This window comes from Agelaius tricolor, unplaced genomic scaffold, assembly GCF_023055355.1.
Source record: "Agelaius tricolor isolate 1412-34295 unplaced genomic scaffold, bAgeTri1.0.p SCAF_24, whole genome shotgun sequence".
NCBI classification, from domain to species: domain Eukaryota; kingdom Metazoa; phylum Chordata; class Aves; order Passeriformes; family Icteridae; genus Agelaius; species Agelaius tricolor.
The window spans coordinates 4,303,925-4,327,574 of record NW_027269284.1 but is presented as its reverse complement, the minus strand read 5'-3'; the positions used below and the strand labels follow the sequence as shown (position 1 = coordinate 4,327,574).

Here is a 23,650-nt window from a genome sequence, read left to right as displayed (position 1 = left end):
ATAAAAGAGCTGATCATGTTTCATCATATTAATTAGGTCTATACTCAAAGAGTATAGACTTGGGAGTCTTGAATATAACTTGTGATTGCTTAGTTCTTTACTACTACTATTGGTACTATTATTAAAAATAATAATAATCATCATCATCATATTATCATCATCATCTTTGCTTTTAGGAAATGTTTTCAGTCTTCTTCAAGATTTTTAATTAACTTCATAACGCACGAGCTGACTCACAGCTCTTTTGGGAAGCACTTTGGGGGCAGAAGCCTTTGTGACATTAAAAGCTTCCTCTGCAGTTTGTGGCTCTGTCATATCCAGAGCTATAGCCTGCACTGCAACTAAGTTAGTAGGGAACTTCCTGCCCAAAATTTTCATCACTGGACACTAGCAATCCATGGGGTCATTTTTGTCTAAGAAATGAACATTAAATCTCCTCCCTTGCTCTTATTCCACAACAGAAGATGCCACGGCAAACCTGTGACAGCGAATTAACAAACTTCTTGGATTCTTGCATTTAAAAGAGCGAAATCCACAATTATTTTCTCTGCTTTTCTTTTTTTCCCCTCCATCCGCTGGCCCGAGAGGAGCGAGCAGGGCGGGGCTCCTGCTGAAGGTCCTGCCCGGAGCTCTGTGGGTGCAGCTCTGTTTCCCACGTCGGGGGACGGGAGGGCGAATCTCTCAGAGCGCCGTCTGTTCGGCACCGCTCCACTTTGATAGTGAGAGGCCAGAAAAAACAAATTTTATTGGAGTGCGCGTGAGGATCAAGCTCTGCCGCCCCGAGGCCCCGCGGCGGGAAGGGCGCGGGCCGCGCTGCCCTCAGGGCCGCCTCAGCGGGCGGGACATGGTGGGGACGCCCCCGGGGGTCGGCCTGAGGACGAGCGGCGGTGCCGCCGGCCCGTCCCGCCCCGCTGCGCCATGGCCGTGCGCATCTTCTGCAACTCCTGCCTGTGCGAGCCCCGCAGCCCCACGCCGCGGTTCTGCCTCACCAACTGCGGCCACGTTTTCTGTGAGGTTTGCCTGCAGAAAGGTAATAATGGCTGCTGGGGCGCGCCCGGCGGGGCGGGCTGTGCTGCCTGTACACATCCGCTCAAACATTGCTATTTCTCACCCGCCGTGGAAAAAAAACCCAAACCCTGAGCACTTCTTCGAATGTTACTGATAAGCCTTTCCAGTCCTTGCTGTTGATTCGCTTTGAACAGTAATACTGTGTCCACCTCCAGGTGGATGTGGATTTGAGAGCGAGCCTTGGGCACACGACAGCGATGGAGGCTCTAATAAAACTGGATTCTGGATGCTTATGATCCATAATTTTGTAAAAAAAAACCCCCACAAATAGATGGCCTTCTGTTCTGACTCATTTGGGAAAAATAGTGCTTTTTCCTTAATGAAAGAGCAATTGAAAAAACGTAGGATTTGTTTAGGGTAGGTTTTGGAAGTAGTTTTAATAAGTTTTGAGGATCAGTATTGTTCCTGAAGACGTTCAGCAGCATGAGGGAAGATTGGAGGTGATGTTTTGAAGCTCTTGTGTTATGTACAATTCCAGAGTTCTATTCTGGGACTCACGTGAAGCTTGGTTTTTGTAAGGGCACATGGAAGAAATGATCAATCTGTATTCCATAACTAAAAGCTTTTGACTAAATGTTTTCACAGTGTTGCTACTAAGGATAGAGGATCATAAAATGCAGCCTTTGCAGCTTGCAGGCCCCTAGAACATGAACAACATTTTTCCTCTCTGCTCTTAATATTGTTTGGCAGAAAAATATATGAGGGATTGTGTATCTTTTTGCTGTGAATTCAGTAGTAAGGAGGTTTAAAATGTATTTAAAGATGTTTACAAACACTGATCCTTAGAATCTTCAGAAAGGTAGTAGCTAGTAGAATTATAAATTATAAATATTGAAATAATGTGCCTTTGCTATAGATATTTTCTAATATGTTTGCAGATAAAGAGTCTAGAAGTCATAAAGTTTTTTAAAGTGATTTTATTGTTTTCTCACTGGAGGAATTCAAAAGGCAAAATTACTAATTTCTTGACATTTGGGTTTCATATATTTTGTTGGGACAACCCAACTGTGCCCCAGTCTAAAAAGCCATATATCAGATTGACTGTAAGTCATTAGTGCACTTAAGCATACATTTAATTAAACCAAGCAAGTAGTCCTATTTAAATCAAGGAAACTAAAAGTCACCTGCATTCTGTGACACTAATGATATTCATAAAATCATTTACATGAACGCTTATTTAGAGGAGTAAGACCTGATGACATTCACATATATTTTTCCTGCACAACTCAGTGTAATGGTTATAGAATCAAATTCTTTATTCATGTTTATTCATATTTCTTGTGTAACCTACAGATTTCTTCCACAAGCTCAAGAGGTTTAGGCATCACATTATATTTACAATGTATTCAATATATTTTCAGTTTGATCTATATTTTAAATGTGTCTTTACCTTACAGGCAAAAAAGATGAATGTCTGGTCTGTAGGAGGGCTTGTCGTACCTTAGTCCTTTCAAAAGAGGTAAATCAAGGTTTACTTTTGTTGCATTACATTAATCTGTGTTTTCCTTAACAGCTAAACTATTTGCATTAAAAAGTGCTTCCTTTTTTGATTTTGCCAATTGTGACATGAATATTTACTGATAATAGGTTGTTAAACTAAGATACTTAGGCACTAGACAGCTCTATTTTTGTTGTAAATATTCCTGTAAATTAAAGCCTATGGAAACTTTGGTTTTCAGGTACTGCTAGACTGTAAACCATTCTAAACTTCTCAAGAAATATGGCTGGTTACTGTGTAGCATCAGTGACTACTTTCAAAATGGGGAAAAATTGTTATTGATTTTGGCATTCGTACATCACAGAAAATGAACTGTAATGAATTATTTCATGCAATGGACTGAAAGCCTGCCTGATGGCTCAGCTGTGTTTTCAAGTGGATTAGGTTTTTTCCCCATTTTCTCTTAACTATTTTCCTTGTGGCTGTGTGATTAAGAAATCTTGTTGGGAATTTTGTTATTCACTGGAGAATTAAGAGCTTTTAATTCCCTTTCTTGATTAATCATTAGGAATCTTTAATTTTGCATTTCTCCCAGGAGCAATCTTCTCTTTAGCTGATTTCATAAATAGGTTGTGAAAACATTCATATTTTTGTAGACTGATGCCTACCTAAGAGCCAATGCCTTATAAGGATAAAAGAGAAACGCTAAAAACATTTAATAAAATTCAGTACAGCTAAACATGAAGGCCTCCTAGGAATCTTGCACATTGAAGAAGACAATGTTGCTAAGAAAAATTGTAACAAAACAACAAAATGCAATTATAATACAAAGGAACAATGCACACAGTAAACAAATATGAAAAAAAAAGACCAGAAAGCCCTTCATAAAAATTCTAAAGGGCATATTTTAATATGCTTTCAATATCAACATATTCATGCTGCAAACATTGTTATTAATTTCAGTCAAAGAATAATTTAAGTTGTTGAGGACCTCTGAAGGTCATCTTGTTCAACACCTTGCTCCAAACAATGTTGATTTTTAAGTTACATCTGTCTTAAATTGCATCATTTCAGCAGAACTTGATAATTTACTTCAAAAGCACAGAAGGAATATAAAAATGCAATGATTGGGATACTAACAAAAATATTAGATGTTTCATTAGAACCTGCCACTGCTCTGGAGGGCTTGAGGGAAGCAAATTACCATATTCTTTAAAAAAGACATTAATGATGATTGCTTATCCTTGATTAAGAACAGATAAAATGATTGGAATGATAATTAAAGATGCATATAAAAAAGTCATGGCTCTATAATTCAGGAACCCGAGTGGAAATATACCTGGTAAGCTTTATGAGCTTGATGCTATGGAAGAATTCCCAATGAGAGGAGGTCCTATAAATGTGTTAGAAGTCCTAATTAAATTGTATGTTGGGGTAATCAGCATGTACACATTAAATATTCTCATCTTTACAGTAATGCATTCTTGTCACCTTTATGTCTTCCTTCTGTGTCTCATGATCCCCACTTGCTCTTCCCCAGAGGATGGTTAAGTGTTACAATAAATCAGGTTCTGGCTGTTCAGTATTTCAGAATATCAAAGGAACATCTGCTACTCCTCCATGCAGCAGATAAAATATAAACAGAGTTACACAAATCTTTATTTGAAAGAGTTTTTATATCAACATGAAGCTGGTTGGGTTTTATTTTTTTCAAATCTGATGAGTACTTAAACCAAGATCATTGCTTTGATAGAACCCTAAATGGATTGCAAGAGCTTGGTTCCTATGAATGTATTTCATTTAAAGAAGCTGAATATATTTTTATTAATATCTTAAGTTTTCAAGATGGAATATTATTGTATTGCTTATATTTTCTTTACTGAAATACAATAGGTAGATTAACTGTGCTGCCTGCATTTCTCCGTCTGTCAGCTGGAAATTTTTGAATCTTTAGCTGATGTCAACCAAATTGAAAATTGCAGAGGAAGTCCCAAATACAATTACTTACCTTCTGTGAGTTCTGTAAGAGTTAGTAGCTGGGGAAAGCAAGAAAAAGCAGTTTTCCTAAAGCATGCACAGCTCTGATTAAAAGACACAAGTCATAAAATATTTTAAAAATTCAACAATTAGGTAAAGGCTCTTTCCTTATTCTGGGATAATATTCTGCTGCCCAGTGGGCAGGGAGAGACAAAGGGATCCCAGTCAGCATTGGAACTCTTCTGAAAAAAGGACTTTGAAACAAAACTGATTGTGGAGTGCATCCCAGGTGGCTGGGAAGGGTGAGAACAAAAAAGCCTGGAAAGGGGCTGCCAGAAACGTGGCTGTTGGTGTGAATGCAATGCCTTGCAAGGGCCACAGATCCTCCTTGAATGTCCTGTGGACACTGGTACTATCTTAATCACTATAAGTATATATGTGGGTAATATATTTAAACAAAATCCCAGTGTTTTCCAGATGGTTGATAAGGCCATTAAAGAAAACTAGGCTTATTTTCAATTTCTGCATTATCCTTCTCTAATCTGTCAATTTTTTTATTTATATTCATCAGTCAATTTAAGAAACACTTTACAAAAGACTTTAATATGACTTGCTAATAAAAATGCTAACCTTGGTATATTTTCATTTCTTCATAGACAAGTGCTGATATTCAATCACTGTTCATGCCAGTAGACGTGTTAAGCAAGAAATATTCAAAAGAAATATCACAGGTGAATCTGCCTTTAAACTTTTTAACTCTATAAAATAATCAGCAGCTCCTACTGATTTTTATGTGAATGGGAAAAGTGAATGAGTGAATGCTTGAAAAATTAATGTATGCCCATTACCATCTTTACTTCCTTAATTCCACAGTTTCTGAGTTCTTAAGGAGACATAAATTATTCATTATGGTCACTGCTTATGTTTTCAAACTCTCTCTAAGGACCACTAGTCTGGTTATTTTAATGGTGTAAAATCACTTTCAATGCCATGCAGTGAAAAATTAGATCTTCCAGAAGCTCAAACGTGCCCAGATAGTGTGCCTTAATTATAGCAATAAAAAGTTACACAGTGAAAACCTGAGCTGGACACAGTCCTGAGCTGACTGTGCTCTCTCTCCCTTCTAATTTTTTTTTTTTTTTTTGACAAAACACACCTCTTTTTTTTCCTTCCCCAGATAGATGCAGTAAATGATTCCAAGGTCATTTTCATTCCTGCTTTTTGGGAATTCCAGATAGGATTACTTTTGTCAGGCTTAGTTTCAAGTCAAGAACTTCAGTAGCTGTCTGGGTTAAATGAATGCATAAAAATTCCCTTTTTGCCTTAATTTTCTGCATCTCTTCAGCTTGGCTTTGGGACTCTGTGTCCTTGTCCCTCTCCCTGTGCATTTCAGTGGCAGTTTCAGCCTCTCCAGCAGTACATTGTCCCTGGGCCCAGCCACAGCCCTCGCTGGCTGTTCTCATCTCCTTGGGCTGGGACTTGCTGACCTTTGGGTGATCTTCCTGATCCAGCAGAACAATAACCCAGGGGTTAAATACTAAACAATACAACAATAACCTGTTTTCTTCAGCAATGGTCATGGATTCACATTTGTGCTACCCCAGGCTTCACAGACTTTTCCAAAGCTGAGCTTGGCCATTTCCTGAGCAGTGTTCCTCCTCAGATGTAGAAGGTACACAAGGTAAAGATGAACCCTTCCTCTGTCCTTCCATACCCACATTTTAACAGCAGGATCAGCAGTTAGTCCATAAACTGAACAAATGCAGGGAACCTGCACATCAAATCACATGGGGATACAAACTTCCATATAGTGCCAAAGGAAGGAAAAAAGAGGGCTCAATCTTTCCAGGCTGAGGTAGGTTTTCTGTAGCCTGAGATAACCTGTTGGGAACATATTGAAGTGTAGTGAAGGCATTGGGGTATGTTCAGAACTTGTCCCAGTATCAAAAGATGTAAGAGCAATTTATCTAATCTCTTATCTAATATCTTGTCACTTTGGTGGGTGCTAGGAAAGCATGAGAGCAAAGCTGGATGTAGTGATACATCCTCAGAGGAGCCTCCCAGCTTTCCACAAGTCATGGCACAGGGATTTCTCAAAGTGGGATTGGTCTTCTGCGTTCAGAAGCTTTGGTGGATATTTTTCCCCACATAATTGCAAGGTTGTTTCCTGAATTTTAGCATCTACCTCATATTATGGAAGGGTGATCCACAGGTTTTTCACTGGATGATGATTATTTCATTTTTCAGGTTTTAACCTCTTAGTTTCATTTCTTACTCTTGAATTTGATTCTTGAGGAAAAAGTATCCATTCTCATGCACTATGTCTATGCTAATCAGTAGTTTTAGACTGCTGATGCATCCCTTTTTCAACTGTTTTTCAGCCATGAAGATTCATATTCTATGTGGTCATTCTTTTACTGAAGTTCTTGCATACCTCTCATTAATCTGAACTGTTTTCAGACCTACTCTGTCCTTTCTGAGATGTTTAGCAGACTCAGGATATAGGAACATGCATTTTTTAAAGGAGAATGATGATGTCCCCTATTCCATTTTAAACTACTGGTAAGATCTGATTTACTTTTTGACTGGTACTGAGCACTAAACTGACAAATTCAGGTTTCTCCTAGACCAAAGAACTCATTTCTGCATGAGTGGAGACAGCTCAGAGCCATCATTTTCTAAGTGAACATTTCTTCCATCAGTTCTTCCAAAGACACGCTGATCCTTTGATGAGTGTTCATGGGAATCTCCCAGGTCCTTCCACAGGGAATAAAATAACCATTTAACTTGGATACTCCTCTATGGGTTTATATTCTCAGAGTGTTTCTTCTTGGTTGTCTGAATTCCTACAGATTTTCTGGCAGTTTTCTTACATGTGGGAAGAAAGATTTATTAGAAGTTACTGCCTATGTTAATTTGTTCCTCAAGCTCTTGTCTTGCCTACCTTGTCATTTTTACTTTTAACTTGTCATGGTTTATGATCCTCATGTGGACACAAGAAGTGCTTACACATCACCAGACAGTGTGTCTAACAATTATTTTTTAATTAACAGGGTATTTTTACAAGGCATATTATAATTGCCAGTAAGACAGATTACTTTTTATGTTGCCATTAATTTTATGTGTTTGCTTAGCACTGATGAATAAGAAACACTGCAGCTAAACTGGCTTTCTAATGTCTTTACCTTTTTATTGAACATAGTGTTACTTAAGTGAAATAAATCTACCAGCTCTTCTGTAGGTCATATTGGATTAAATTAACTTTATAAGATTTTGTCTATCAGTGATAATAACTTACATTACTTTGGGATTTTTTTTAAAGAGGATTAAAAAAAAAGATATGTTAACTGCCTGTAAAAGACAGAAAACTTTGAATACTGTGAAGTAGTTATTTTCCATCACTTCTTTGCTGAGGTGCATAAATGGATTATGTGCAGCTTGATATAACTATATTTATTTTTAGGTATCAGAATTTCAAGAAAAATATCGTAAGCGTTTATTAAAACACCAGAAACAAAAGGTAACCCTAATTGTGATTTTCTAGATTTTTGTTTATGTTTGCCTTGTTACTTTGGTTTATTTTTAGAAACAATAGTAATCCATTATGGGAATACTTAAAATAATTTATCAGGATTGACTCATTACTATCATTATAAATGATAGTATATACCAGTTCTTAATTGTTTAAAGTCTGTGAGGACTCTATTAATTCTGCTTACTGTTTCTAATAAAATATTCTAGTTGTGAGGTGGTTAAGATTAAATGGAGAATCAAAGGACAGGGAGGAAACCAATTCACTGTCTGGAGGGGAAAGTGGAACAGGTGGGGAGAGAGAGGTGCTAGAAGATAAGCACAGAGGAAAAGAAGACTAGGGGTGACAAGATAAATGAGAAGCTTGAGCAATGGGGAACAAGACTAAGGGCTAATACCCTGAATTTGGGCTAGCTCAGTGTGAAGGACAGGATTAATTATTCTGTGGAGAGCAGGTACTGCATTTGTGGCTGTGCTTCTTCCTTTGTAGGTTGGAAGGCAGATTCTTTTTCATTTTTCAGCTACTTCTAAATATTTTATTAAATAGTTGGATATTTCTTTTATTTCTAAAGACATGGGATGTTGCTTAAAGCTACTTGGCAGTATTGGTGACTTGACCTGTTAGTGGGTGCCCCATGTATGAAGTGACAGAGAAAAAGCTCATGTAGATGCCCAGCTGGCATTTCATGTGTGAGGAGAGTTTCTGGTATGACTGCCATGGATAGAAAGCTTGGAAATTAGGTGTTCTGTGGCCCATGCTTTCTTCTTCTCCATGAATGCATTTTGGGATCACTCACAGTGTGCTGTGTTTTGTGTAGGTCTTTTAGGGTCCTGTCCTTCTGCTTTCAAAGCCAGACCAGGGAGGAATCCTGATTTCATCCCCCTTCTAATCTATTGTACCAACTTCAGATGGTAAAACTGAAACCTGTAGACAAAGTAAAGCAAATATCTTAATAGAATTCAGCATGAATTGAGATGTTATCTCCAAAGAAGCTGTGGAGAGTTTTGATACTTTGTGATGGTAATTTTTTAAGTTTACTGCTGAGACATTCACTCAGCAGTGTTTGTGAAGTATTCAGGGATGGTGCTTGACCTAAGGAAGGTGTCCAGGTGACAGTACCAAAACAGTTGAAAACACAGTTGGTTGCTGCTTCAATGGCACACTGTTTTGGGTGGGTTTGTTGTTGTTTTGCCCATTCTGTGGATTGTTAGTATGTTAAAACTGCTTGCATTGGATCAGGGTCAGGAGAGGCTGGTTGTATTGAACACCATTCCAGTTTCTCATGCTTGGCTGTCTTGTTGCAGGTCCCTTTCCTTATTTCTAGTTTGTCATCTTTGTCACTGTCAACCAACAAGGTCTCATGGTCTTCATTAATCTGCTTGGCTGTTTCTGTGAGTTGTGCAAGGTATTAGGGTGCAGGTGGTGGTGGCCACTTGCTGTCCATGTTCCTGGCAGGTCTAGATGTCCTGTTATGCTAGGATCCCAAAATACTGAAAATCAAATAGTTGCTCATGTTCTTTAAGGTACTTTGGTCTTAAAATTACCCAGTCCTACAGAGCAACAGAGTAAAGTACATTCTTCCTGACTGGCTCCTTTCTTAATCAAACCTAGCTCTCATTAAGAAGGAAGAAAAAAACAGAATACCAAAAACCAGATCTTACATAAATTACATTTTTTCTCTAATCTGTTTTGCAGAGTTTTTCATCTGCAAAAAGAGCATAATATCTCCCACAAACAGTATGATTTTATAAATCAGGTAATTTTATTAAAGGATTCAAATAATAGTTTGAGAAGCATGAAAAATTAACAAGCAAATTCATAATTTGCCTTCAAATCAAAATATGAACAGTGTGAAGGATTAAGGTCACATAATGGAAATTAGGGATAAAACATAGATGCAGTATTGAGGCTATTGAGTAAATTTTTACATCCTTCATAAAATATAATATATGTTCACATAATGAAAGACTGTAAAAAATACACCTACTAGGGAGCTGCCCTAGTCTTCTTGACCTTAATATTCTTCCATTTTGCCAGCTCATAACATTTTTAATGGAGATATTTCTGGTTGTGTCTCTTAACAGAGTAGAAAAAACTTTTCACTTAGGCTTACTACAAATAGATACTGAAGTGAGCTGAATACATTTTGAATCTGAAATGAGAAATATGAGAACAATGTATTTTGTACATTTATTGGTAGCTTTTTTAGATAACTCTATATTAGTCATAACAAAGCTTTTATATCAGATATGAAAAATAGGAAGCAAAAGAAAACTGTTTTTAAGCACTTTTCCTAGTATTCATTTATCCAGTATTACCAGCATACTTAAGAAAAGGTAATCAAACAAAGTCTTTAACTGCCAAAAAAGCAGATCTCTTCCAGACTGACTGTTTAATGGGTCCATAACACAGCCATAACAGCTCCAATAAATCTGAAATTGCAGTGATGTCTTAAGATTAAAACCAATAGAAAGCAGCCTTTCAACACTTTAGAATGCTAGCTGGATGAAAATGAAGCTGTATATCACACAAACAGACTTTGTTTAAATCTCTGATTATCTCACAGATAGCAAAGCTGGAAGAGTCTCTCAAGAAAGTAACACAACAAATTCAACAGTTACAATGGTAAGAGGTTTAATGCAGAAAAAGTAAATGCAATCAGACAACAGTAATTTTAATTTATAAAGGAATAAAAATTCATGTTTTGTTTGCCTTCCTCGTGTTTTTACAGAAATAAATGTATAGTGATTTCTGACATCAGATCCATTTTATTCACAGTAATCAATCCTGTCAGGAAGAAATCCTTTTATTTTACAACACAATTCCATAGTTAACTCTAAAAATGAACTTTTAATAAAGTCTGTCATATAGATATTCAGTTTTAATTTTTTATTTGCAGTTACATTACCATGTCTGTGTATTTTGCAATGGACTTTATAGCATCAGCTTGGAAAATATTATGATGCCTTTCCTGGTATCTTAGCCCATTTATAAAGTTACCAGAGTTTTGTAACATGGTTCTCATTGTTTCTATTTCCAGTAAAAATTAAATTCTTATCTCATCTTGAATTACTCTCTTTTCTCAATGTTTCAAAGTGGTAGCCAAGAAGTCACTCATCCCTCTGCTAAATGACTGATATATCTTCATCTTTTCATCTTACTTACTTCCAGCATAAAGCCAAAATTGTTATTTAAATATCCTTAATAAGCCAGTTCCTGAAACCAGCATTTTAGTTACACAGATTTGATCTTTAATTGTTCTTTATTCCTTTTCTGTGCTTTTTAGTATAGACTTTTCCTTGACTCTTAAATGCACATAATACTGTATTTTACTCTCCCAGGCTGCTTGGTGTAATGTAACAAAAAGAAAAAACCAGTATAAAGGAAACTCTGTATGTGGTGGATTATTGCGGTTTATATATTTTTATTGATTTTATGCCTCCATTTTCTTGTCTGCATCTCAAATGAATAGCATCTTGGTTATATCAATTACAAAGTTCTTACTGAATTTTAGATTTTTTTTTTGAGTTCTACCTAGCAAGAAGTGTCCTAGGGCCTCTTTTTGCTTGCCTAGTAAACATATTCCTCCTATTTATGATTCTTGCCAAAGGTACCAGATTTGCAAAGTTATTGTTGAATAGCATGAAAATGCCAACATTTCATTTGATAACTAGATTTCTTAAAGTTTGGTAAATACATAATTTCATGAAATTAAATGAATTTTGTGCTTATAGTTAATGGTTGTATTTTAACATCTGTTGTTCTCCAAAGTACTCTGCCATAATATTGTGCTAAATTTGATATTGTTGGGTATATAATGAGCACTGCAAATATTATGATGTAAAGATCAAGTTCATAGATTTACCAAATAAATTCTTACTTTGCTTCATGGCAAATGGTGTCATGTTAAAACCTGCTCCTGATGGATAAATGCTTTGATTTTTTCCTTTATTGACCAGTTAGACATGTTAACTAATCAAACCAGCTTTCAGGTTATATCTGTTGTTTCTTCTTTCCCCTGTAGTATGAAACCTCCTGAAAACACCACAGCACTGCCGTTTGCCAGTACGAGCAGAAATCCATCCAGTAAGAAGTGTTGGTTTAAAATGCTAACTATAGAATAGCTGTCACTGGACAGGTATAGCTGTGTTCTAATATTAAATTTCTTAATGACTTCAGTTCCTTCAAGAAAACAGAATGTTTATTCTTCATATTCTCTTCATTCGAGTCGTCCTTCCACTTCTGAAACGTGGGTACAAACTTGTTAATTTTCAATGAAAACCTTAACTAAAATTTATACAGAAAGTAAACTTTTTGTAGTGATTTTAAAATATTTTTTTGATTTTTTTTGTGTGTTTTGTTTTTGCAAACTGTTGAAATATGAAAGAACTGAGGAAAGTCTTACATGTTCAAGTGTCCATTACAGTTGTATGGATGGTGGTTACTGGAAAGAAATCTAAGGCATGATGCACCTTATTCCAAAGAACTTTGGGATGCATAGCTACATAGATGAATGCACAGATAGACAGATTAGTGAGACACTCTCCATTTACCATAGAGAAAATCTAAATTTATTGTACAGACACCTATATGTACACTGTAGTGATCTCAGGATAGATGGGATGAGCCACTCCACTAAGGCTCATTTAATTTTAAGTAAAATGAATATACAGTTTGCTGAAGCTAAAATATTTCTCTGCCTTTGACTGTGACTTCCTTTTCTACAAAAAAAACCCAGAGATTCAGACTGCCCTTGTTGTGGATACAAATGAAAAATACATAAATATGCATATTTATTCAGACAAATAGAAGAATATCAATGCTAATCATAAAATAACTTACTCTGTAAATGTCTAAACCAAAGCTCAGAATCAGTGAATAGATTTTTCTTACTGCTAGTGAGTTCTGGAATAAGTCCTAAATACTTATGTGTCTTATGCATTATGTATTATGCTTTTCCATTACTGGTCAAATTTAACATTAGAATCTTAACATGATTCCAGTCTTTATAATGAAAATGTTATTTTTATTACAATGTCATACTTTGACCTTTCTTGCAAGGATGGAGGCAATGGAGATTGATCCTGTACCTTCACCAATGAGGAAAGTAAGTGGGTTTTTTTAAAAACTTGTTTATGTATAGTTACACACATATATCCTTTTGATTTCTCTTACTCTGTTAGTGCTGCAAAAAATAGGATTCATCCCCCATCCCATTCAAAACCATTCTGATGTGCATGATGATTTCAGATATGCTTGATGCAGGATAGAAATCAGATGCACCCCAAAAGAAACCAAAAGCAAATAAATCACAACATTAATTTCTGGAATTATGTTCTCCACTAAACTTGTGATGCCAAAGTAGATGGCAAATTCTTAAAATCCCAATATTACAAAAATGTCAGTGGTCTGAAAGCACCATTCAGATACCTGAGTACTCTGATACCTGAGTAGGGAATTGCAGGTTTTGAGGATACTGCTAACATGAGAATGAAGGCAGGAGCTTTTCATGGTGTTGATATCCTGGTTAGGAGAGGTAACATCCAGGAGCAGCTGCTAGCTTGCAAATGGAATGTCAGTACAGAAAACAGTGAGAGTGTCTGATAACACTTTTTGTCTGAATGTGATAGGTTATATAATAAAGCTAAAATACAAATATTTCCCAACTGCCCATAGATCTTTAAAAATAGTAAAAACCTAATTCTTAGGTTTTGCATTTTAGTGCTATGAACAAAACTGACAGCAGAGAGTTCTGAAATCTGCCGGCTCTGTAGACCTTAAAAATATCTTAAAATGTCTTAGTAATTAATATGCTTATTACACTGTGGTTAATGACTTGCTGTTCATTTAGCTGGAGACACCAACTGGTCCAACAAGATTATCAGTCATAACTCCTCCACAGGGTGGACGTATGGGTGAGTAAAAGTAAACTTTGTAACTGAGTAACATTTCTGTTGTATTAGGAGGATGAATAAATTAAAATCCATACCTTAGCAATTTAATAAAAAAATTTGAATTGTGTTGAGGTGTGAGGAATTTACCATGTGGACTTCAATCCAGCAGCTGGGAAATGGTTAAAATGAAGTATGAAATGTTTTTCTAGTACATACCTCTTCTGCTCAGTAAATAATTACTTGTAACCAAACCAATTTTTGCTGAAACAACAGTTGCAAAGGAAACACTGTAACTATATGTGTGATTGAACAGAACAGAAATACTTGCAATATGCATTGTTGACCCTCTGTTAAGCTTCATAATTTTGTCTATTTGGGGTTAACAGAGAGTAACATTGTCCACAATGTCATATAAATATTACATGAAGAAAAGGGGAGAAATTAAATAGAAGTTAAAAAAATATTTAATAACAGAAGTGAGGTAGTTGAGATCAAGAATTTCTTCAAAAAGGTGATAATTTTTTTCACCTTATCACTGTTACAGGGTATAAGACATTTTACCTGCCACTACTTTTTTCCATTCCTTCATACCCTGAGCTTGGGTAACACTCAGATGTAAATAAGACATGAGTAAAAGCCTACTGGAACTGGTGCAGCCTCTTGAGAACTGTTTACTTGTGAGGACTTCCCCAGAATTCCTGATGCTTTGCAGGCCTACTGTCTGTGTGTCTCTCCCATTTTTGGTTTTACATTCAGCATGTTTCTGCAGCAGTCTGTGCTCAGGCAGGCTTTCACCTGGCTTCAGCAGTTCATAGACTCCATCTGCAGCCACATAAAGAACTTTTAGCACTCTTGTGTTTTTACATGCTGTAAGTGTCCCGAAACAAAGACAAATGCAATTGCAATGGAAGAGGAAAAATTGCTTTTTCTATGTTATGTCTGATTTATATGCTCAGATCCTTCCTAAATCCATGGTTGCCTATAAATTTAAGCATAACAAGATAAAGAGAGCTGAGGTTAACTGGTTTTTTTTATTGTGTCTAAATATAAATAGATATTTATTAGACAGTAAAATTTTATGTAGAACAGTTATGTGTTCAGCAGATTTTAGAACTTTCACATAAAGTTTTGCAGTGGACAAGGCTGAGGGAGTCAAAGTTTATGTGCAAAAGTAAGGGTAAGTGGAAACAATGATTGAATGGTGCACTAAGGAAAGTTTCCTTCTCAGAGGTGGAGGGGGCAAAAAAAGATCAGCTGAAGAACTGGGGCACTTCAGCACAGCTGTCTTGATAGTCTAATAATAGTCTAATAAATGAAAGAAGGTGAAAGAAACCACCATGTGTTTAACTGGAACAAGATTTGCAGGGATGGTGCAATATGATGTTTTTGTGACAGCTGAGCTCTCTCACTGACTATTGTAATTGTGCACCATTTTTAGTTCTTGAATGAATCAATCATGAATTTCTCCCAAATCATGCAATAAAAGTACTAATCTTTGTTTCCAAAGTTATCTCTTTTAAGTAAAATGTGTAATTCATGTTGGTCCTGTTTTCAAAAATCTGATTCCAACAGGGAGTGTATCCTACAGGACTTCTCAGATAGCTCTAATAAAGCCAAGGCAGAGTAGTGGAACAGGATCTACAAGGTAATTCAATACTTTTTCAAGAGGTTACCATCTCCTGCAAGAGAGTGAAATGTCCCCTCTGGCCTTTATTAATCTGTTTGTTCAGAGGTTATATTCTAGATCTGAAGAAGTGTTACTGTGCAGCCTGGCTATCATCTACATGAATGTTTGATTTTGGGGGAAAGTTTTATTTTGAAATCACATTTTTCAAAACTATGCAGTTATAATCTGTGCTTCTGTAGCTATTGGCATCTGCAGTCATGGTATTCCTATAAAAAGGGGTAATTTTATAATGAAGAAGTTTAACAATGTCTCTGCTGTATCATTCTTATAAAAATCAGAGATGAAAGCACAATATCTGCACAAGGGCTGTTCTCTGAATAACCTGAACTTTTCATGCAGCCTGCAACAGGTGTTTCTGGTTTTTTATTTAAACATTGAAAATGTCTTAAACTGTGAGAATTACTAACATCAATAACTTTAAATTGTTCCAAAAAATTAAACTCTTGTTCTTTATAATCATTAAGCCAAATATATCTTCCTAGCAGAAATTTAAATATGTGTAACAAAGCACTTCTTTTCCACCTCTGATTCTATAATTGTTTTGTCAGTCTGCTTTTTGAAATATGTAAAAATATTCAGTAAGTAAAATACCTAGACAACAAATTGAAGTAATTTTGAAATCTTTTGTATTGTTACAGAAGTAGCCTCAAATCACATGCATGAATTAATTTCATTAACAGATCCACCCCTGTGGTGAGATTACCACATAGTTCTTGTCCATCATCATCTGGATCCCAAAGCAGTCAAAGGGGATCGTGGGCTAATTCTGATTTCAGAACCCCTCAGCTGTATCCATTTACATCACCTTCCCCACAGCTGCCTCTGTCCAGGCAGCCAATCACCATCTCTGGCCTACTGCAAAGACAACAAGGCAAGTATATTTATAAACTAGCATTTAATGCTTCCTGAAAAAAATTTTAACATAGCAGCTTAAGTAAATGAACCAAAATAAAAATGGTATTTCAGAATTGGAAGTAGGCTTTCAGCAAAATATGAAAGATGTTGGTGTTTATGATTGTATTTTGCCTTGGTTTTATGTGTGGGAGGGTATCTGCTGTGAAAATGTGTTCTTGCTTCCCTTCAGAATTAGATTTTAACAGAGATTTAAATCTGATAATGTCCAAGTTTTCTGTCTCAGCTGCACATTTCTTAAAGATCTGCCTATCAAGACATCCATGTAAATGTCCACAGATCACAGTAAAAAGGGAGATAGTCCAGGGTGTTATTGTTGAGTGCAACATAAAACTAGAAAAAGCAGCTGCATAAACATGAGCCCAAGGCGGGGTGGATCTGGGTAGGAGTTGCACTGGGGCAGATTAATTAATAAAATCACAGAATCAGAATCATGGAATCATAGAACAGCCCTGGTCAGAAGGCACCTTGAATGGTCCAGCCCCTTTTGGGAAAGAGAAACTAGATGAGATCAGGTAGCACCCTGACCAATCACATCTTGCAAACCTAATTCTCCTTATTGTTGAGTTTGCATCACCATTGAAGTATTTTTTTAACTTATATTAAAAAGATAATTCATCTCTAAAGCACCTTTAGTCCATACTAATAAATGTGACCTTCCTACATCAGTAGTTTTGAGTTCATGAAACCAAAATAAAAATATTTTAAGAAATGAAGACTTATAGCTTGCAAAAGCTTACATCACAATTGTTTTAATTGTGAGATTTCTGGAGGGTAATACAGTATGTGAAATAATGCATGAACCTGATAGGATCTCTAGATAATCTAGGAGAAATTAATGTTATAAAAAAGTAGCTGTATTGAACATTAGTAATAGATGCCATTTGGCTATATGATTGCAATTAACTTCAGTTCATATACAGAATAATGCTTTGGAGATTCACTTGTGTAGCTAAAATTGGAATATGGCAAAAATGCTTTTATGGAAATCTGGAGGAGCACATTTACATTCATGAAAATGGCAATGGAATAGTTTTCATCAGTTGTGTAGGTTGTTTTTTTTAATTTTTGATTTACTTTTCCTTATATAAATTCCCCAAATAATTTACAAGAATGAAGCTTTACTTTAGTTTTACCATTTTTTTTTCATTTGTACCTGTATTTTTATTCTAGGATCAACTAATTTAGGAGGACGTTCAGCAGAGAGATGAGCAAATATCTGTGAATTGTTTTGGTTAAGAAGCATTTGGAGAGGCACTGCATAGTCTCTGGATATCAAAGTATTTGTAACTTCCATAATATGTCAAATTGGCATAAACCAGCAAATTGTTTCAGCATGAATACTGTATTTAAAATATCACTGATCTTTCTGATTAATATCTACTGAAATTTTAGATGGGAGTACAAAATTTTCTTTTTTTTGAAATTGTGACTTCAAATACATTGCATAAATGAAAGTCCTTCATTACCTAAGTGTTAAGACAAAATCTCATTATATGTTGAATGAGCATTTTTTGCTGTGAGTGCATTGAGCTGCAGGATAAATAATTGTGCCTGTACAGTATTATAGATAGACTTCAATCCTAAAAAAAAGCAATTTCTTTATGGATTTTTGATTACAGAATTCCAAAGTTTGGTTCATACTCAATGCATCTCCTTTTGTTTGCACTCTTGAAAATGGGTGAGTTTTAAGGGATATAACATTTTAGCAGGCTCTGCTGAGCTCAGAACACAGTATCTGTTCCATGCTTGTGAACCTTACTTGATTTAGGTAGCAAGGATTTCTTCCCAAAATGGAATTAAATGGGGGAACTGGAATGAAGAGACAAAACACAGTGAAGACTGCTTTTACTTTTACACAGGAATAGCAACTGGAGACTCTGAATGAAGGGTGCCAGAATTTTCTTTTCTGAGAATAACTCTGAAATTCATATGCTCTCCATATGTGGCACAATTTTGGTTATGACTGAGTCATCAAATGCCTTTGTTTTGTTTTGACCCTAACTTTACCTGGACTATTTTAAGTATAATAAAACTAGAAGCTGGTGTGTTTTTTTGAGATAAAGTTCCCTGAATATATGATAAATTTATTTTGAGTTGAAATGTTTTACTTTTCATATCACAAGTGGATGTGAGAGAGAAAACTGAATTAAAGGTTCAGGAGTTGAGATGAGAACTGGAAGAGATCATTCACCAAATACCATCATGGGCAAACCACATTCAACTTGAGGATATTAATTGAATTTATTACTAAGAAAATCACAGCAGGATAGTGAGAAGTAAAATAAATCTTAAGAAAACTTTTCCCCCCACCCTTCTCTCCTTCCTGAGAAGTGCATGGAGTCAGAGATAGGGAGTTACAATCAGTTCATCACAGGTTTCTTCCACTGCTCAGGGAGAAGGGTCCTTGCCCTGCTCCAGCATGGGAATTTTCAATTCACATTTGCCTTATTTCAATGTATAGCTACCTTTACTGTTTTTTTACCATGGGAAACTTGGTGGGTCTTCTCCTTCTCAGTATTCTTATAGTTCAGAGTTTAGCTGAGATCTCAAAGTCAACTTCCTTCCAAACAAAGTTCCAGTCAAAAGATTTAATTTTACAGTGCCACAGACATGTTGAAGTAAAGGTGTGTAGTGAAACTCTTAAAGAAATTCAACTCTCCTTTAGTTGCAGATGAGCTTCAATAGCTTGAAAAGTGAGACTGGTAAAAAATTATTGCAAGATTCGGCATTATTTGTGTGCCAGTGGTTTTCTGTTTGTTTGCATCCCAAGAAGGGATTCTCTCTAATCTCTGTTTCATCACACTGCAGAGTTGTCATCCAAGTCTGTGAAGTCATACTGTAGCTTTTACAATTGCTGGAAGATGCATTCTGCAGTCAGGTGGATACTTTGCTTTTATTGGTTTTGTTTCTCTTCCATCCCACTCCACAAACCCTCATTAATTGCAGAATTGAGCTTCATGAAGCTGAAAATTTGTGTGTATAAATGGGCCCTGTCTGAAAGAATTTGTGTAGGAAAGAGTCATATATGCTAGATCTACAACAGTCAATAACAAAGAATCACTCTGTCACTCAGAGATGTGAATATTCATAGAGAACAGAATGATTCTTGTTTCTTGCTCACCACAGTGGTTTCCTCAAATTCAGTAACCATCTTCATGGTTCAGGTAATCATCAGTTTACCTTTTCTGTGGTGAAAGCTGGATAAAGATAGACTGTGTTTTGTAGCTGTAGGCTGAGAACTTGGAATGTCATATCAATAAAGAAAAGAAATGTAGTATGGAAATAGATATTTATTTTACTGCTGCTTTGAACTACTTGGTAGTGCCTGGTAGTATCTTCTACTTAACATGTATTACCTAATCTATTTGAGCCCAAAGTCTAATCCTGAAGAAAAAAAAATCTAGCAACCTCATTTGCAGAAATATTACAACTTTACAATATTACAATCCTGTATCACTCTCTTAGCATCTCTCTTCACAGACTTTTTCTTGCTTTTGCGAGGAATTGGTCCTTATGTGGAAGGAAATTTGCAGTGCGCTGAGGATACAGCAGAGGGTGCTGGGCTCCCTCTAAAGAAATTCACTCATCACTGCTCTTTGGCTAAGGGGACTGCAATCCAGTCTGTGGCCTTTCCGGGATGGAACTTCCATGGAAAGCTGCAGACGGTGACAGACGGGAAGAGCGAGGCTGTGATGTAGAGTCCGAATGTGAAACATCGGAAAAGCACCCGGGAGTGAACAGCAAATATGAGGGACTACATAAGGTCACTGGAAGTCAAAACTAGCTCAGATACAGGAGTCTTCAGGGATGTGAAAGGTGAAAATGGAAGCAGGGCTCAGTCATGCTAGGGAGGGTAAGCAGTAGTGGTCTGAAGGAGTAAATTATTTATTAATTTTGTAAATTTCTGAACAGTGGACCTTGGCAATGCGCAGTGGATATTCAAGACTTCAGCGTTAAGAAGCAGCAGCTGAAGCTATGCTGTGTAACTTTGAGAAACAGCCTGAACTGACCTCCAGTTCTTAGTTTCTCTCTGCAGCTTTCTGGCCTTAAGGCATAAGAGGGCACTAATTTATCTTTTTCAGTTTTCTGGGAGAGAACACGAGTATATATTTCACTACAAGGGTGTTTTATGCACACACCAACAATAGCAGAGGATTTTATTACGAGACAGAATTGTGCTATTCATGCAATGGGGTCAGCACTCAGGCTGAAGGTATCCTCTTGTTTGCATTATCATTGCCAACTTCAGCTTCATTTCACAGTCATCACATCTCCCTCACAAGGTGATGCTTATGCCATATAAGGCAGCATCATGTCTATTTATTCCTGTGTGACACAAAGGAAGTCTGTTACAGACAAATGCTTGGTCTGTTAGACATAATACCTGATACTTGCCAAGGAGCATTTTCTACAATTGTGCCAATTAAAATGTGAAATTGCTACCACTTATTTTTGAACTCTCTTGTTCTGGCAGTCAGGAAAGAATGCCATAACTCATCAGGATGCAGCGCTGTTGGTTTATCTATGATAGCCCTATTTTCCCTCTAGAATTTAACCTGCTCCTGACCTGAGGAAATGCAATTTGATAATTCTCTCCTTCTGTGGTCTCTGTGTCAAAAATGCCAACATGCTTCAGTCTGGAGATCAGCTTTGTGTGCCTTTGGAGCACATGCTGTTTCTCATGGTCCATTGTGCCAGAGTCCTTCTGCAAATCTCTTTTGTGCAGATAAAAACTGCTTTGCAAATAGGAGGACACTGCTTATGTCCACTGTAGTGTTTGGGATTCTTCCACATTGTGCCTTTAGGATTGCTGGGTATCCCACCAACTCCAGAAAGACTTAGCACTGCTGTGATCTGCATCACAGGAACCACTGACTGCTACAGCATGTTGCAGGGAAACCTGCCTTTTGTAACAACAGGATTGACTTGCTGAGTGTCTCCATGAGAAGGTTCTGCCCTGAGGAGCCTTTGTCTCATGTGTCATGTGAGCTTTGGGCAACTCTTCCCTTGGTTATGTCTAAAGCTCTGATAATCTTTCCCTAGAAATGGTATTAAATATTTGTCCTGAACTTTAATACTAAAGTAGTGCCAGGGACTAGTGTGCCAGCTGGGTGTCTGGTATCTGGAGGGATGGGGAAAGAACATTTTTGGAACAAAATGGAAAATTTGTGTGGTGACAAGGTGGGGAAGGACATGACTTTGTGAAATGTGAAAAGCTTTTCAATGTTAGGAGTCAGTGAAAAAGCTCTGTTAGCAAGTCACTCAGTTTGCCACCAGCAAAACAGGAAAAATCTTTCTGTTCTGCAAGTGGAGAGGGTTGCTTTCCTTTTTGACACATGGGACATGGGGAAGGTCCCTTGCAGCCCTCTGACCTTGCTGCCATAGAACTATTCAGAAGCCACCAAATCTAGAAATGATTGACTGTTCTACATCATGGTCCACCTTACAAAACTCTAAAACCAGGCCCTGGTGCTGTCAAGGCCCACATATAAAAAAACTCTGCAGAAATTGAGCAATGCTGAGAGGTTCCAGGTTCCTCCTTGCACTCTGGAGGATCACCCCACACTGGCAATATTTTGTCCTAACCAACCCAGGGCCTCCCAGATAAAGGCACACAACACATTTCTGATCAGGGCAGTCTCCACAACAAGATCAAGGGCTGTCTATCCCCATGTTAAGGCATCTGGAGGAAAAAACACAAAAGAGAGGAGGAAATCAGTCCCACTAGACATTCCTAAAAGCTTTTTCTGGCCCCTGCCTTAACCGAGCACACATTTTAGCCATGTTTCACATCCTTGCCTAGCTCAGTGTTGAGCCAAACAGAAGCTGACTTTGGAGATGGTCTAAGTACATCTGTGTCTTTATGCATTTGGCTGTGCAGAACACGGTAAAACAAATAATATTTCAGCAATCTCTAGCTCCTCTGAGCTCAACCACTTTGAAACAGGCAGGACAGAGCTCCAAGAGTTACTGTGGGTGACGACAGGCAAGGCTTGGTGTGATGGGAGTGAGGAACAGATGGGCCATTTGGGATTACCCAGACTAGTTTCAACTATGTTCTTGACCTAGGTCTGCACACAGGACCCAGGCTGGGAGGAGTCAGCTCTTAGGAGGTCACCTCCTGTTATGCTGTCACCTGTAACATGGGAACATTATAAATCAGGATGGTGCAGGGGAGAGGAAGAAAAACCTGGCTAAGAGATGGAGGACAGGATAAAGGAAGGAAGAACAAGAGCAGTCAGGAGTATCAAGGAATGTTTTCAATGTAAACTACATCCTTCTAGTCTTGCTCCTTGTGTGTACTCAGATGTTCTTTTGTGTTCTCCTTTTTGCTGTTGCCCATACAATATTAGCAGTAGAAGGTGTTTAAAGCAGAGAGAGACTGGAATGCCTAAATAAGAGTTGTTTAAATGCCCCTGGTCAAGACTTTGTTATTCTGTGTTCTGGTATCATTCTTGGCATAGATATGCAGACCTGGTTTGCCTTACTCATTTCTTTCATTGTAAGCTCTGAAATGGGCATTTTTATGTATTTGTGTATCTTTCTATTAGAACCTCTGCAGTTCTAATAGAAACTTCTAATCTTTCTATTAGAACCTCTGCAGTTCCTAGTAATATTAGGTCATTTAGAAATGATGCAGTTTTTCTAAGAAATAAATAGATAAATGAATAAGAAACAAGGCAAATAACCTTTATAATGTAGAGGACTTGAATTTTCCGTAAGTGCACTACAGTTACTGTTTCTACTGACAGCATTTCACAGCTTACCAGTAGAGTCTATGGGGTGTGTGGGTAAAAATAACAGAGCCTAGCCATGTTACAGCCCCACACATTAAATCTTTGAATAAAAAAATAAAAATAGACCTCTAGTTTGCCTGTGTGAAATTACCAAGTTGCATTACTAGCATGAATGTTAAAAGCTTCTAGCCCAGCATACGGTAAATACATTAGTGCTATATTCCAGAAATCATCATTTTCCCAAGCTATAGTTCTTGCTGACATATGTGGTAGAAAGGCTAGTTCTGCCAACTGTCTGCTTCCTTCATATCCTCTGATTTTGGTGCAAGTTTAAAGCAATATTCTTAATAGCCTCAGTGTAGTACTTTGAAAAATTGCAATGCCATCTATCTGTGTGGAAAG

At 37.0% G+C, this 23,650-nt stretch overlaps 1 protein-coding gene across 1 annotated transcript; it reads left to right on the top strand.

Moving 5' to 3' along the window:
- Window positions 1-918: 918 nt before the first annotated feature.
- On the top strand, window positions 919-18,036 carry RNF212 (ring finger protein 212). Its single transcript, XM_071447374.1, has 12 exons — window positions 919-1,030; window positions 2,466-2,527; window positions 5,140-5,214; window positions 7,947-8,003; window positions 10,582-10,640; window positions 12,040-12,101; window positions 12,195-12,264; window positions 13,077-13,122; window positions 13,867-13,930; window positions 15,482-15,554; window positions 16,277-16,467; window positions 17,682-18,036. The coding sequence occupies exons 1-12, from the start codon at window positions 919-921 to the stop codon at window positions 17,717-17,719; spliced, it is 909 nt and encodes a 302-aa protein (XP_071303475.1). The 3' UTR covers window positions 17,720-18,036.
- Window positions 18,037-23,650: the final 5,614 nt, after the last annotated feature.